Genomic DNA, 17283 nt, shown 5'->3' on the forward strand with positions numbered 1-17283 from the left:
CACGTGGAGGGACACAACCCGGTGGATGGTGGTGTTGAGGTGTCGGAATATGCTTCCCTCATTTTAGTAAGCCTTGCACGAATTGAAATTACTTGTTTGACTCAAGAAATCGACCTTTGTTCATGCAAACTTAGCATCTGAGCAGCCATCCGATACTGTTGTGAGCCGAACTGAATATTGTACCGTCTGAATGATGCGAATGTAGAGCATCCCTTCGGTGCAGTACTTCAGTGGTTTATCGAGAGCGCTTGAGTGTACGCAGCGTGAGTAGAGTCACCTCTATTTTGATGTCATCTGCATATCATCTGTGCTGCCGCCTGGAACATGCCTGTAGCACGTTCGATGCAGTGGCTGCCTTTGTTGGCTCGCAACCCTCAGAAGCTAGGACAATGGCCGGCAGTCACCACTTGTTGCTGCGGCCCTCTTGGTGGGAAGGTGTGTTGGTGCGAGTGACGCTTGCTCATGCCAACTATCACGTTGCCTTTACTGAGTTCTGACCTGCAGCCGTGCCATTAAACCTGCAGCCATGCCGCCTGTGTACACCAGCGACAATGTTTGAATGTGTGCTATGTACGAAAGTGCATGGACATTTCCTCGGTGGTGCAGCTTCTGCTGCATGTACTGGCTCTTCTTTGTGATGCACACAGTGATGGTAGACCGTGTAGCATGCTTTTGCCATAGCATATAGCGATCTAAGTTTCGGGGGATGTGGGGACGCTCAGCTCTCTTGCGTCCCAAGCTCGTTTTCTCCGCATGGCTTTGTAGCACGTGCGACGCCAGTAGTTGGCAGCTGCACAGTAATACGAGAGATGGCATGACTGTTTCACTGCTAATGCCACCTGACACTAGGGCGCAGGAGGAACTAGCCTCCTCTTTGACTTGGGGTCGTTGTTGCATGTTTGCTGGCATGCTTCGCGAGACCGTCCTGTGAAGGCTTTGGAGCGGGACACCTGAATAGACGAATGCGAGTGTTTGCACGATTGCCTCTGTTTGCATGACTGCAGCTGCAAGTGACTTAGGTGTTAGTGTTTAGCAGGGGCGAACATATTCGCTCAATATCTTTCGTGTGGCGAGTTCAACTTTCTCAATTTATCGGCGCCCGCCAGCATGTTCCATTCACGGTAATGCGGCTAGATGGCACTGGTGTATAAAAGGCGCAATAAATACCTTTTTGTTTCCACACGCTTTTTTCTCAGTTTTACAAAGCATCATTTTTCAATTCCTCTGCAGAAAATATACAGTACTGCCTAAAATAAACACTTTTTTACTGACTGAAGAATCAGCGCTCTAATCGTGACATTTCAGGCCCACATCAATTTTAACCCCCAAACGAATGGCAAAAGGTGACACCCTGGCTGAGTAGGTGCGCCACCAAAGGCCTGAACAGTTGGTAAGTTACGAGATCAACTGTACCTCTCGTAGAAACAAATCCCCACTCCTAACTGTACTGCCATACAGTGGAAAGATGGATTGCTTTCTTGAGTCATTACCCCACAACTGCAGACAGCAATTTAGCTTTTTGTTACCATTTAGGTGCACAACAAACCCAATCACTTCAAGTACAGCAATTGAGCCAGCACCACAAATGTCATCCTATCAATTATGAGAATGAGAATCTTGCATATTTCCTGCCATAAGATAAGAATAGAAATTTACTTGTGTCGCTAAAGACTCAAAAACTCAAAAAAGTTTGGTTACATAAAACAATGTGCAATTCAACTGGTTTGGCAAGCATAACATTACACAAAGGGAGGGCAGAAAGCAAGCAACAACACCGCTAACAAGTTCAATTTTCTCGAAGGGATGCACAAACTTTGTATACAAAGAGTGTCTACCAAGTTGAAATTTCCCAATTCCCTGAGTTTTCCAGGTTTTCCCCAAGTGCCTTTGCAAAATTCCCCGAGTGACACAGAACTTCTCTTTATGTCATGACAGGTTGACACAATGTCACCCGATGCTGCCACTCTCTAGTAAGCATGTTAAAAATTTAAAAAAAAAATGACTTAATACAGTTTGCATAGTAAGGACTACTGTTTATATTATTCAAAAAGAAAACAGAAGGGTGGGGTTAGTAAAATGCACAGCAAATAAAATATAAAAAAGATTGTAAAAACCATTGCAAATCGAGTCGTACATTCTCATACTGATGCGTGTATTCCATGCAGACGACAATGACGATAGGGACATTAACGGACTTCGTCTAGTGGGTCAGTGAGATTCGGCGAGGACAAAGAAGACGTGTCTCTGTCCTGTTTGTTTTTGAACAGGTTGTCCTGCTCTTTTTGAAGAAAATCTCCTTGTCTTCTGTCTACATTGTACCGCGACAATACGAATAAAAAGGAGATGCATACAAATGCAAATATTTTTGAATATGAGCAATTTCTATAAACTGAACGCCAGCTCATTGCTATGAAGCCTGAACTTTGTCACAAGTGAGATTCTCATTCAACAGTTGGTAAGTAAACCTCAACTGTCCTGACATACTCTCAGACCACGCACTACACCTCAGTGCTGTGTTTCACTGCTTTAAAGAGTTTATTTTGGCTTGGGTGAGGGACACCTGCATCTCGACGTCAGCCAATACTGTTTTTTGAGCTCAAGCTCCTTCAAAGAAGCTGTGGCACACTTCCTTTCCCCTTCATTTCTCAATGTGTAGGTCGTTTCTATTTTCGTTCTCCTTCCACCACGTTTCTGCCCTACAGACCATTTTAATTAGTCAGTTGTACAGTCAACATCAGATTTTTAGGACTCCCTAGGGCCAGCGAAAACATCCAAAAAATCGGGCAGTTCGAAAAAATGAATGCATGTCTTTTACTGCCCTTAACCCTTTCGCTGTCACGGACGTACCGGTACGTCATCGCGCTTCCCCCCCCACTGTGTCACTGACGTACCGGTACGTTCTGTATCGCGCGTTCAAAATTTCGCGCCTCAGCGCAAAGCTGGCGCTCCTGGATTGGCCACGCCATCTGTTGACTCTTTCTACAAGATCGTATATTCGCCTAGACCTGCGTTAGTCCATGTATTGAAGAGTATGGTGCGAATGCCACTCCCCACTTTCTCTTTGCTGAGTGGCGGGGTGGCTCCGCGTTCGCTGGATCATGCGTCGCACGCGTGTGGTTATGGGTTCAAGGGTTGTTCTGCCATCTCCGCTGGTTTGAAGGTTTTTATTTTTCTTCTGTTGGTGTTCCTGCTACGGCGCGTCAAGTTCAGGCGCACGTGCCGTTGCCTCTCTGAAAAGAGTGACTCGATTGCTGCTTTCGCTCTCTCGCCGCACCCTCGCTTCCAACTTGCAGCAGTAAACGTAAAGCCCTTCGAACTTTGTTTAGCCTTTTTCCATCTCCCTCTGTCTTCTTGATCACGCAACGTCCCATTTCTCTCCGTTGTGCGGGCGACTGAAAGCGCATCCTCCCTGCGCGCGGTTACTTTCGGATGGCTTAGCGCGCGGGACCTTTGTCTGCTCATTGGAGCGGTGGCTCAATTCCGATTCAGAATACGAGCCGAGCTCGGACTCGGACAGAGTCGCATGCGAGGAAGGGGGTTCCGCATCGTCAGATTCGGATGTTGAACGGATTTTATAGTCAGGCTGATGATGATGATGATGTTTACTAACAACAACTGCAGAACACTGAAATGTGCATATTGCATTGACTATGTTATTTGTATACCAATCATAATAAAAAATTAATTGCTATGTTCATTCCCTGTTATGCTCGTTCCCTGAAACCAAGCCCACACTGGGGGTGCGTCACGGCCAGAAAGGTCCGACAGCGAAAGGGTTAAAGGGCCCCTGACCTGGCCATATAAAAAATTTCGGTTATAGGCTGGAAGTTATGTGCCCTCTAGGGAGTGTTCTGCTGCAAGAATTTTTCAAATTTGTTCATTGATAGCCGAGGAAGAAGTATTTCAGTGCCGCGAACCCATGATTTCAGGAGGCGAGGGCCACTGCCAAGTGAGACACTCTTTCTACTTGCTCCGCCTAGCCTGTGCAAGCGAAATTCTTTCCCTGCGTTCTCCCATACTGGAGCTCGAGGATCGCGTGACACATACTTCACGGGCCCGCCTGCATTTTTTCCCCTTGCTTTTTTGCTGTGTGGTGCACTTCCACTGATGGCGTCGTGCACGAGCTGTTGCATTTGTTTCGTTTCGTCCAGCACACAATTTTGCAAGCTGCGCACTAGAACGCCTGACTAGCGGTATAAGCCCGTGCTACGCAAATACCGAGGAAAACAAAAGCGGATCATAGAGCATGACTGCATGCTTAAACATTGTAGAAAAGAACATCCTTTCGTTGTCTGTGCACACGGCTGCACGACAGGGGACATTCAGACGAAACGGAAGTACCTCTCTCTCTCGCAGTGGTGCGAAGTAGAACAAGAACACGCAGACATTCAGTTTGTGCCTTTTATCATTTTCCCTAAACTTTAATTTGTTGATTGAAGCAAAAGATTACAGAAACAACGGGTGTTGCCTTGAATAATTCTTTAAGTCACATGTCACTACGAGCGAAGTCACAGCAGTGCGATGTACGTAGGCGTACTTGTGCGATTATGTCCGCTCTCCGACTGGGAACATGGTGCCCGTGAGGAGAAGGGCAGACGGCATTCGGTTTGAAATTTCAGCTTTTTCCACGGCGCGTAGCGATGTAATACTAAGCATACACGGTCATAGGCACGTATAGTATGCACAGTGGTTGTCAGCTCGAAGTGGTCAGACTTGGTGAGGGGCCCTTTAAGGGCTCGAAATGCCGCAGGCACATCCGAAAAAGCTAGGAAGGACTGCCAGCACACTAATTAGGCATACCGGTGCTCGTACTGCGACAGGAGATGGCGGGTACAAGCGTGTATAACTTAAAAATACATACTGTGTCACATGACAATTGCCCCCTTATTACGCTTGTTATGCTTCACCGCAATACTTTCGTGTATGCTTCACCACGTAATATTGTTGTATTGAGGCGAAGCTGACTTTCGGGAACTAGCATTATGCAACGCGTTGTGCTTTCCGAGCTTCGAAACAAATTGCGAGGACCATAAAGGCGGAGTGGGTACCATTGCTGACAGCGGCGAATTCTTTCAATGAAAAACACGGCACTTGTGTTTTTGTCTATTCAATTCAGATCTCGTAGGCCTAGCGTTGCCACGGTGGTGGATACGGCTGCCAGCAGATCTGTGTGCAAGAGCGTCGGTTCGAGGCGGCAAGGTAATAAAAATGGTGGTGATGGTGGTGGCTTTGATTAATGCTGTTTCGAACCGGCGATCACGGCAAAGTGTCTGAAAACTCGGACGGCGAAGGGTTCTCGCGTCCGAAATTTCATAGGTTCTTATACATTGACTCTATGAGGGATGTGGTGGCGCCGCGAAGGCGTCAGGAAAGTTGGTCGTTGACGGTACATTGGCAACTCCTCCAGAGGACGACACGGTGTCAAAGAGGATTCATTACAATTCCTCTACACCGTGACTTTCGTTCCCTTTCACAAAAATTACAGCTCATTTTCCATGATAGAAGCCCAAATTCCTTGAGTTTTTCCCGAGTATTTTCAGACTATTTAAAATCCCTGAGAATTCCCGGTTTTTCTTGTTTCCCGGTTGGTAGACACCCTGATATATAGCAACGCAAAACAAAAAAAAATTCATAAAGACAGGAAAACGGATTGCAGCAGCACATACAAATGATACTGCTATCCTATCGCTATGCAAGTTCCTCACCCATTTAATAAAATTCAGTTGTGAGTCAGCGGTGTCATCTTCCTGTCACCTGTCTGTAACTTTATGCTGGCAGAACCAGTCGATATTCACCAACTTGTCCGGCAAAACACAATGTTAGTACAAGTTATGTCAACTAGAAGTGTCTGAAAAAGTTCCCACTGTAGGGTACCCACATGCGCTTTGCACACAGAGGAAGTCAAAAAGGCTGCGAGATGGTCAAAAGGCCACAGCATGTGACTCACCCAGACGAGTGCGTACTTGAAGACGTGGACAATGCTGCGGTGGATTGCGTGACACTGCACAACGAGTAAAGAGGGAACGCCATGAGAATTTCGAATGTGCTGTCAAAGATGTTTGAGACCACTCTGATCTTTGTCAGGCAATGCCTGCAACTTTGCATGCACTCTGCAAGCCTCACTGCGACGACTTGCACTGCGGTTAATGTGCAGTAAGGAACCTGCCCTTCAACTTGGCAGTACGTGCCTTCAAACATGAACAAGGCATCTAATTGCCATGCCATACAACTGCACAATAGAGGGACTCATTATTTAACTGTTTCAAATACAACTGCTAATAACAAGAAGAATTCAACATTGTAACACCTTGGGTGCCAGGCCTTTTTCCAAAGTGCAACTTCAATTTCTATGTAACCATTACCAGACTATAAATGCAAATGTTATTGATTGACAACATGCTGCTGCACATTTAACTAAATTTTTAATATATAAAAATTCAGAAAAATATGAGAACATATTGTAATTATCTTAATTCGGATAATTAGTGTACCTCAAGCATCATGGCATCTTTCTCGCTGTCACTTCAACTTAAACACTTCTTAATCAAAACCAACGTGCTCTGAATTAGAGTTCATAAGAAGTTCTCGAATTTCTGCATTGTTAAAAAAACGTGCTGACTTTTTCCACCGGTCCGCCATGTTGGAAAACGAGGTGCGAGCAATACCGGCAGTCAATAAGCTTTGCCATGTTACCCGTCGTATGAAAACAAAACCTGCAATAAAATTTCACTTGAACTAACTTCTGAGTAGATGGCGCAACCATTCTACAGATGCTTCATGTTCGTGAATTATCTCAGGCATGGCCAGGGGCGCGTATCAGTGGACAGTCGAGCATACTTGGGTACAGCACTTAAAGGGTTAGGTAGCTTACCACATGCTCAACCGTTGCGTTCCTTCGGAGAATAAGGCCACCATCAAAGTCAGGAGGAGCTTGAAGAAAAACAGAAAAATAAAAGGTATGTAAGAGAGAAACAGACATATTACAGTGGCATTCTTTCCTAACCTTATCCACATACCCAAGGGCAAAAAAAGAAGCTGTTTATTAGTTGAGAAAATGAGGGCCAAATTCCTATTAGTAAATTTCATGCCAAAAACTGCCGCGTCATGACATAAGTGTAATGCCAGAGATTCTATGGCACAGTGAATACTCGCTACAATGAAATCATGTCAGCCACAAGCCACAACAATACCTTCTCTGCATTCTATACTCGTTACGAACATACATAGATATTGGCTGAAAAAAAAATGAAACGAGGTCTGTGCCTAAGAAACGCAAGTAGGGTGCCTCCAAAGGGGCAGCAAAGGGTCTCCCGCGAATTTTGATAGTTCGTCACCACCTTGCTGTGCCAATATGAGGCAAGGGAAGATCAACAAATTACACACACATGCTCTTACAGATATGCTTTAATGTTCCTTCTGTAAGAAACAATATATAAGTGAAATGGGACAATCAATGAACGTCAGATTAAATGGACATAGCGCGGACACAGCTAAAGAGCTTCCCAAAGCAGTCGCCGAGCATTTCAACCAACCAGGTCATAACATTGATGAACTTAAACTCTACATCTTACAGTCAAATTTCCATTCTGAACGAGAAAGAAAATACAGAGAATCATAACTTATCCATAAGTTCAAGACATTGCAACCAACAGGCATAAATGTTTCAAACAGAGCTTTAGAATCTATTCGCTGTGCTAAATTTCAAGCTATAGGCAACAACACTTAGTTTGGTTTCTTAGCATTTCCTTTTTCTTCTTCTTCTTTCCGTTTTCTTTTTTCCTTTATTTATTTATTCCATTTCAGTATTTTCTATTCTTTTATTATTTTTTTCACAAGCACTGGTTTCTGCCGCTCCTTCTATCATCTCTTTCAGAGACACAATAGCCCACGACCACCAGCGAAACAGGTAATAGAGGGCTGCTGTGTACGCTGTTGACACGCCGGCTGACACACGAGCATTGACACGTGGTTGACAGACGGTTGTGTTCCTGGCCTTGTGCACAGCACTTCTTTATTCTCAATTCGACACCCTCGCCACTAACACACCTTCTCTCGTTGCCGCACCCACCCGCCTTGCGCCCTCTCCCCTTTAGAAGAGCCCCAGCTATATATACTGTAGTGAGGAAAGCATATGTCGCCTTAAAGAAGACAAGTCCACTTGTCGAAACGTTGGCTCCTGCTTTCACCTTGTTCTCGTTTTGCTCATTTCCTGGGTATGTAGCATAAATAATTTTTAACTCATTCTTAGATAATTAACACAGGCACAGTACACTGTAGCATGTGTAAGATTGTTAAACGAGTCATTTTGAGCCAGCAACTTTCATAAAATGTTATTTATTAGGTAGCAATTCGGGCATAATAGCGCTTTGCATCCCCGATTTGCATCCTTGAATTTCCATCTCCCACCTTCCCCATGTTTTCCCTGGACTTCTGCGCAGGTGTTTCAACACCTCCCAAGAGAATTGTTGGTTGATGGTTTGACGTTGAGGGACGAATTCTGAGTGTAGGTTGTGGGGATGCGCGACCGTCATGTGTCCCCTGATATGTTGTTTTCCCCGCATAGCTCCAGTCTCCTGTAATCCGGCTTCGCCGCGTGGCTTAGGTCCCGCGGCGGTCGGTGTGGTTGAAGCGCAGTACGAGAGATGGCGTGAGTGTTGCGCTGCTAACGCCGCCTCACGGCGGGGTTACTTGGGCACGTAAAGGAGAAGGCTCTTCCTCTTTGGTTCGAGGTTGTCAAGCGGCGCGGACGTCCCTTGTGTGCGCCGATCTATGGTTTGCGAAACCGTCTCGTGAGGCCTCGTTCGAACGCGCCACCGTTCGCGTGACCGTACGCGCGAACGACCAGGCGTTGGGATCCAGCATGGGGCGAACATATTTGCTCGCTATCTGGTCGCGGTGAGTCGGACTTCCTAGATTTGTCACGCGCCCATCGGCATGTTTTGTGGATAGCAGCTCGGCTAGCAGGTATTGATCTATTAAAGGTGCAATAAATGCCCTTGTGATTGTTTGAACTAATGTGTTGTCGTTCCTTTGTCCCAAGAGCACGGGTGTGAGAATCCCACAAGGTTGAAAATGTCAAAGAACACACAGATCAGCATCGTCTTCATATGTGATTTAACCTGACGACCTTTTCTCGGACGAGGTGAGCCAGGTGACATCACCTGACTGGTTTGTTGTTTACTTTCGGGATCGTACCCATGGCACCGTGACTTGTTGCATGTGTTGATTTTGTTGAAAAACTGGATTGTCTGTGACCGCGTCCTTCATTACATGACAGACTTCTACGCGACGATCCTTTTATGACTAGTTCTTTTGGAGAGTTTAGATTAATGCCTTTTGGTTCTCGAGCAGCGAAATATTTGTTTTTTTCGGTGAGAAGTCTGGCACAAAATTAGCAGCCACTCGTTGCATTCCAAATTCATCATGCAATATGCACTGAATGGAGCTCCAGCATAACGCCGATCAGTCTTCGAGTTGGTCGATTATTCTGCATCGATCTTCCCCAATGAGATAGCGTATTTTGGCCATGTTGTCCAAGGTTCACGCACTTGAAGGACAACTGTAATAAGGCCGATCTTCAAAGGTAATTTCCTGAGCGAACCATTCACACCAAGATGGCAAGTTGGGCCAGTTGGTTGCGATTCGTAGTAAGGTTCGTTACAGCGCAACACACAAGTGTGTTGCGCTGTAACGAACCTTACTATGAAACCAATCACACACTAGCGTTTTACTGGAAGCATGTTCTTTGTGAGCTGTTTACATCATCACAACAGTTTCTGCTGTGTTCTTGCCAAGTAAAAAAACAAAAGTTCACAGCCGCACGGTTTGTGAAAATCTGCTGTTTCTTCGTGTTACGAGCACACTACAGACACACACACAGAACTTCCAGAGAAACTACAGTCAAACCCGGCTATATCGAACTCGCAAAAAAACGCCTATCAGTTCGATATAGAGCATAATTCGATATAAGCCTGCTAAATAATTGGATGTCATAAAAGCACATACCATTTATAAAATCACTTTATGGAAGAAACTAGCTTAGTTTGGTATAAATTAGTCCTGCATATTCATCTGCTTGGGCAATTTCGCTGCCTGCGACGCACGCACTTCCCCACGTTGTCTAAGGAGTCGGAGGCGCTGAGGCCGCAACCTTCCGCATTCGCGCAGAAGCACCGGACTAATGCGAGTGCACCAATCACTTCGGAGGATGTGGGCAAAGGACCGTCGTTGCTTTCCTCAATGTGCCTACTTTCATTTGTGCTCGGTACGATGTAGGCGATGTAGTCTTCGTTTCCGGGCTCTCCAGTGGTCGCGACACCATCATCTGCACTCACAAACTCGTCCACCGTTGATTCGAATGTCCCGGAAATTTCGACAGCTCGCTCCAAACTTCGGCAACACCGGTAACGGCTTCGTCGCATTCATTAAAATTTACAGTCATCACCGAGCACGCAGAAACCGGAACGTATGAAGAACCCCTCGTACGCGGCCGTGCGTACGCATCGGGCGCCATGGGCACCGGGTTGCGAGTCTGGCCACTTTAGCCCATATCGAGCCGAGAGTGCTCCGCGGAATCTTGCACGCTGCGGGAACATCCAACTTCTCATCGCGTTCGACGCAATTTATGATTTCGAGCTTCACGACGAAAGGCGAATTCTGCCGCTTCATCACGGCAACTATGCGGGAGACGGCCCACAAGGCGCAAACACGATAAACCAGAAAAGCAGCCAGACAACTCGCACTTTCGCCATCTTGCACGAAGACAGCACAAGAGCCTCTGATTGGCTGTCTGAGCGAGCGCCGAGGCGGGCCAGGATCATTTTTTGCTGGGGAGTGTCGATAGATAGTGATCTAAAGAGAGGAAGGACGCTTGATTCTGCAACCCGTGATGGAGCACGGCGAAGCGTCGTCAGGGGAGAGGGAATGGGAAGTGAAAGATGATAGAGAAAGAGGGAGGATGTGGCCTAATAGACTCCACTATGCGCGACAGGGGGGGGGGGGGGGGGTGTCGACGGCTCGCCCGAACAGCCCGAGGCAGCGCGGTCACGGTAGGGAGAGCGTTTGGATGGAGCCGCGCCGCCGGGTTTCCCCGCTACCGCGTGAGAAAGCCAACTTCTGGGGGCACTTTTCCGCCGCTTGACATTCGATATATCGGGAGTCACTGCAATATTTGTTCGATGTAAGCGTAATTTTTGCTATATATACTCATTGTAACTATACCGTGACCAGAAATTGTTCGATATATAGAATAATTCGATGTAAACGGGTTCGATATAGTCGGGTTCGACTGTATACATGTTTGTTATATGTTATATACATGTTTGTTATGTTAACTAACTGAACTCTATATTGCACAGGGGAAGCTCGCAGAAGTTGTGAGGTTTATTGGCTGATTGATAAGAACCAACACCCCAAATCAACTCATGAACTATGTGAGACCGTAGAGGGGTAGCTGCAAATGAATTCTGATGACCTTAGGTTCATTAACGTGTATCCAAACCAAGCATACGAGAGTATTTGCATTTTGCTACCATGAGAATACAGCTGCCATTGCATGTAATGTTGCCAGTTTGAGCCCTTTCTTTAGAACACAGTATGATTATCAATTGATAAACAATTAACTATATCCAGGCAGACATGAAGTGAAGATCTATGGTGTCACATATATGGTAGTGGAGTTTTGAGGAGGCATCGCCACCAGCAAGTTGTTTACACATCTTTTCGGGGCTTGCAAAACTTCAGCTCACAGTATAACTGACCTGTCTAATATCTCGCAAGTGCACTATCGTATTTACTCGCACAATGGTCACACATTTTCCCCAGAAAAATTGACCCAAATTCAGGGGTGCAATCATTACGCGGGTTAAATTTGCCACGAAAAGAAACATTTCTTTTTCATCCCGCATTTGCTGCGGGATGACAAGCAGGCGGCTGTCGCTGTCAGTGCAGGCACTGCGGGACGCCAAAACAAAAATGGCGGCCGGCGGAGCAAGCCGAACGTGCCGAACGTGATTATTTTTTTTGTCGTGAGTACATTACGCGCATTGAAACAGTTTCTTCCGTATCAGTAATGGAATAATATTGTTAATATCAGCAAGTTTGTGGCAATAACGTAGCTATGTGCACTCTGAGGGGACAGAAACAGAGATGGGCGCGCTTAGCTGCCAATGACATAGAAACACATGGCGGGCATGCTGCAGAAACTGCGGCGTTTGTCTTCACTACTATTCTAATACGGCATGTTTCCACTAAGGGGGGGCGAATATCTTAGCTACGTTACAAGCGTCGGCGTATGAATAGGGTACACTTCTAACGTATCAGCGTAAACGTGGCTACTATCGTTGCCGCTCGCAATTTGTTGCGTGCCCACGAGTGCAGACGAGAAGAATCGAAAGGTGCCCTTTATGTTGTTGACCAAAACCATTATGAAGCCTACAAATAATAAAGCCTAGGCAAGTTTGGTTGTAACTTCTTTTTTCATGGAAGTACGGAAAGTGATGAAAGGAATGAAATGGGGCATCTGCTTAAGAATGTTGGGTGAGTGCAGACCGCGTTGTATTACTTCAAGAGTCGTTCACGTAGCATTCGACAGATGGTAAGCACGATCATCATTAGCTGAACTTGGTGCACGACATGTCGCTGCGACAAGTTCAGGGTGCGATCATTATGTGAGCAACTACTGTAATCAGTCTGCCTTAGTTCATTCATTTCTCTCTGTCATCACTCCGATAACCTGCCTTCCAAATCACTTGAGTAGCAAGGGCACACACTAATGACAAAGAGTTACATTCAAGACAGCCACTCACATCCGCGCTTCTTGGTGTAGACCCGAATCAGAGCCAGGTATTCCCACAGCCTCTCCAGGAAATAGTCCAGGTTCAGCTTCATGTTGCAGCTGCAGGCAGGTACAAAGAACGAATGCAAATCAGAATCGTCATCAGCCTATCTTATGTTCACTGTAGGACGAAGGCCTCTCCCTGCGATCTCCAATTACCTTTGTCCTGCGCCAACTAATTCCAACTTGTACCTGCGAATTTCCTAATTCCATAACCCCACCTAGTCTTCTGTCATCCTCGACTGCGCTTCCCTTCTGTTGGCACCCATTCTGTAACCCTAATGGCCCACTGGTTATCTACGCATTACATGGCCCGCCCAGCTGCATTTTTTCCTCTTAATAACAATTAGAATATCGTCTATACCCGTTTGCTCTCTGATCCACACCGCTCTCTTCCTGTCTCTTATCGTTACACCTATCATTCTTCGTTCCATCGCTCTTTGCGCGGTCCTTAACTTGTTCTCGAGCTTCTTTGTCAGTCTCCAAATTTCTGCCCCATATGTTAGCCCCGGCAGAATGCAGTGATTGTACACCTTTCTTTTCAGTGATAATGGTTAGCTTCCAGTCAGGAGCTGAGAGTGTCTGCCGCATGCGCTCAAACCCATTTTTATTCTTCTGTGAATTTCCTTCTCATGATCAGCGTCCCCTGTGAGTAATTGACCTAAGTAAATGTACTGCTTCACAGACTCCAGAGGCTGACTGGCAATCTTGAACTCTTGTTCCCTTGCCCGGCTATTTATCATTACCTTTGTCTTCTGAATATTAATCTTCAACCCCACTCTTATGCTCTCTATGTTAAGGTCTTCAATTATTTGTTGTAACTTGTCCTCAGTGTTGCTGAACAGGACAATGTCATCTGCAAACTGAAGGTTGCTGAGATATTCGCCGTTTATCTTCACTCCTAAGCCTTCCCAGTTTAATAGCTTGAACACTTCTTCCAAGCATGCAGTGAATAGCATTGGAGAGATTGTGTCTCCTAGCCTGACCACTATCTTTATATGTATCTTCCTACTGTTTTTGTGGAGAATCAAGGTAGCTGTGGAATCTGTAGATATTTTCCAAAATATTTACATAAGCTTCCTGTACTCCCTGATTATGCAATGCCTCTATGGCTTATGTTATCTCTACTGAATCAAATGCCCTTTCATATTCTATGAAATCCCTATAGAGAGGCTGATTGCAGCACTGAATGCAAATCAGCTGAAGGCTAATCGCAGTAAAACTTTAGCTCGTGCTTTCTTCTTCTTGGAATGAAAGTTATGCCACTACTGACCATGGACAACAATAATAGTTTATAGATTCCCTTGAACAAAAAAATGCTAGAGGGAAACAGTAACCAATAATTTCTGCACAAGGCAACAAATATTGTGCAGAAACGATTGACAACGACTGTAAATGTAAGTGAACAGCAAGATGCTTAAAACTATTCACTTTTTTAAAGGAATGATTAGCTTGGCGGCGTACAGCTGTTACAGTGAGAATATTGAGGTAACAGCTGTTGTTTCACTGCGTAATTCTATAGAAAAGAGATCCCTCATATGTGCGTTGTTTTCGGAGGCGCCGGCATAGAAGGCGACTGCCATCGTCTTCTTCCGACTGAGCCCTCTCCCATAGCTACCACAGGCAGAGGTGGTGGTGTGAGAAGGATAGGGCTGCCCTTCCCGAATGCAACGCTACCGCATATAAACCTCAAGACGCCCCAAGGCTCACGCGTGACAGCAAGTGCGTCTCGAAAGAGCTGGTTGGCATTCGGGCACTTACAACATTATGATAGTTTTGACAAGAGTATGACTAAAACTGATATCTTTAAAAGCTGTTCACCTTTATCACTCAACTTGGACCAGGCAAAAAAAATTGAATAAAAGTGCCCGAAAGTGAGAATTAAGGAAGAGGTTAAAAGGCATGGCGACTTCCCGGAGCTCAAGGACATGGGCACATTAAAATGCAGGTTGAATAATTAGTTCAACTCAAAAATTTTACTAGCTGGAATTAATCATGTACACGCTGCGAGGCTCACCTGACAACAACACTGTGTGGCTGGCGGGCAAGCCGGTCCACCTCCTCGATGGCGATCTGGTCGATCTTGTTGTAAACGTATACACAAGGCAGGTAGACCCTGTTGCGCAGGATAACATCAATCAGCTCATCCGGGGTACAGTCCTCACGGAAGAGGACTTCGGCATTGAAGATCTCTGCATTGGGAAATATTTTCGGTCACATAACCACGGACCGCTAAAAGCAGCGAGCTTCACTTCTAATTTTTCTGACCTTATAAATTCAACTCTCAGCCAACCAACTGAGCTTCTGAGGAACTGCGGCTCTCAGAAAAAAAAAAGCTTCTGGACATATTTTTCATCGCAGTTTAGGATTAGTACAACTGGCTGCATGCAAATAGGCAACACAGGCTTGTGCAGTGCTTTGGTTACCATTCTTATAGCTAGCAGCACAACATTTCAGCCAGTACTACTTGCAATGCTGTTGCACTTAATTGAAACAACATCACATGACCCCAATGCCATTGCTACCAAACCTGACTCAGAAATTCCTGCTCGTGCCACTTCAGCACCAAGTGGCACTGCTGCTGGTATTGCCAATGTAATGCAACACCAATTAAAAAAAAACTATTGTCTGTGAAGAGACATCAATGGCACCGTTGTAATCATGTTGTCAAAGGTCATGCTAAAGATTTCCTCTTGTAGTGGCCATTACCATTATGCCACATCCCCACTGGGCATTAGGCGCCTACAGCGATCGGATATCTCCTGCTGACAAAATGCCGCGTCATTAATACTGTTTGCCCACTGCACAGCCGAAGAACTCGGGATGCTGCGAAATTTTACTAGTAGCGCCATCTGCCAGGTATACACAGAATTGCACAGACACACGGGTATCCCAGATGTCTCTGTACGCCCAACACTTCCTTCACTTGAGCTGAGTTTGTGTGTGTGTGTTTTTTCACATCGATCGCAAGTACAAGCCCCGAAAAAGGAGACGTGCAGGCGCATTTATGGCTATGTATCAGGAGCAGAAGAGGTGTTCCCCAAAGAAGAGATGGCGCCAGTGGCCGTGGTGGGTACGGCCTGCTTTGCAAGACTTTCGTGTTCTGATTGGTTCCCGGCGAGGGATTCTGACAACAGCAGCGAAAAAGATCGGTCTGGAACCGAACAGCGCAGAGAGGGCCTTTTCGGCGGATCTTGGACTCTGCACCGCTTTAGACGCCAGATGCCCCAGTGTGAACAAGCTCATACTGCTGGCACAACTGTTGAGAGCCCAGCCCAGGTGCAGTCACTCACTGTACTCGTGAAGAACCATTTGGACAAGTTTCTCGTCACACTTTGTCAGGTTGCAAGTCGAGTTAAAGCTCAGGCCTCCTGCTTTCTTTTCCTGCAATCATAAGGGCAAACGAGAAAAATAAGAGCCTTGGACAATAAGAAACTGTAGTACCATTAACGAAAGTTTTAAGAAACATCAGCAAGCATCGTGCCTGGGCATGGTGTAGTTGCAATACTTATTTTAAAGCTAATCACAGGACATTCTCTTAAAATAATGGTGCACAAATAGTTACGTGGCCTCTTAGTAGAAGACATGCAGTAAAGCATGAAAAAAGGCTCGCTGGCAAACCTATGTGTAGCTTTTTATACAGGCCTGTGAACTTAAAAACAAAGAAAAAGAGAAGTAAATATTAAGAGTAGCTTTTGTCTAGCCAAAAAGTGAACCAACTCTTGTTTTTCATTACAGTTTCGTCATGCAGAGAGTACCATTTTCATGGTTAAGAGTACCACCTTCACAAAAAAAAAATGCAGAAATTGTCACACCTTTAACTGTGTTCGCTACATGCCAACAAAGGGCACACAGCGCATTACAAACTTCACCTGCAAACAAACTGCCACCAAATGCACACTCTGGGGCAGTTAGGAACAAGAGTTTTCTGGCACAACGTCAAAAGTTGTGAAGAACTGTGCATTCTCTGACTTGTACTGTTTTATAACATGTTAGCAGTCTTTGGCCTAAACAGCTCTTGGTGTGTGCACTGCATGCAATGGCGTACAGCAAATTTGTGGTGACTCACCTTGAAGTAAATATTTGGCGGCAGCTTGTTTAGCCTGATGCCGACGGCTTCCAACTCTTGCTCCAGCAGCTTCCTGGAAACCACGGTAAGTTAGGAGTTTTGAATCCACCGAGTGCAATTTGAACTAAATGACAGTAAGCGAAACTACAATCCCGAGTTCCTAAAGGTTCTTCACAGCATGATCTAAAGCACAATTGAAACGTAACTGAAACAAGAATTGGGTAATTTCGCAATTTCCTAATTGCAGGTGCAACATATGATAAGTGTTTGTGATGCCCATGTAGCATAAAAGGTGTGCTGCAAGCAAATGTGCTGTGACATCTTTAAAGGATCCTCGAATCACTTTTTATTGTAGTCTAGAAATGCATTTGAAATTAAA

The 17283-nt window shown here is 45.5% G+C and overlaps 1 protein-coding gene across 1 annotated transcript in view; it reads right to left on the reverse strand.

The window, feature by feature from the left end:
• The window catches only part of LOC126538739 (developmentally-regulated GTP-binding protein 2), a 28825-nt gene that overhangs the window by 959 nt on the left and 10583 nt on the right, over nucleotides 1–17283 (reverse strand). The window contains exons 7-12 of the mRNA XM_050185474.3: nucleotides 16905–16977; nucleotides 16129–16219; nucleotides 14853–15027; nucleotides 12807–12895; nucleotides 6872–6930; nucleotides 5948–6001 (exon numbers count right to left, since the gene is read on the reverse strand). Of these exons, the coding sequence (XP_050041431.1) occupies nucleotides 5948–6001; nucleotides 6872–6930; nucleotides 12807–12895; nucleotides 14853–15027; nucleotides 16129–16219; nucleotides 16905–16977 (541 nt within the window). The remainder of the gene's footprint in view (nucleotides 1–5947; nucleotides 6002–6871; nucleotides 6931–12806; nucleotides 12896–14852; nucleotides 15028–16128; nucleotides 16220–16904; nucleotides 16978–17283) is intronic.

Source organism: Dermacentor andersoni, chromosome 8, assembly GCF_023375885.2.
Source record: "Dermacentor andersoni chromosome 8, qqDerAnde1_hic_scaffold, whole genome shotgun sequence".
Classification (NCBI taxonomy): domain Eukaryota; kingdom Metazoa; phylum Arthropoda; class Arachnida; order Ixodida; family Ixodidae; genus Dermacentor; species Dermacentor andersoni.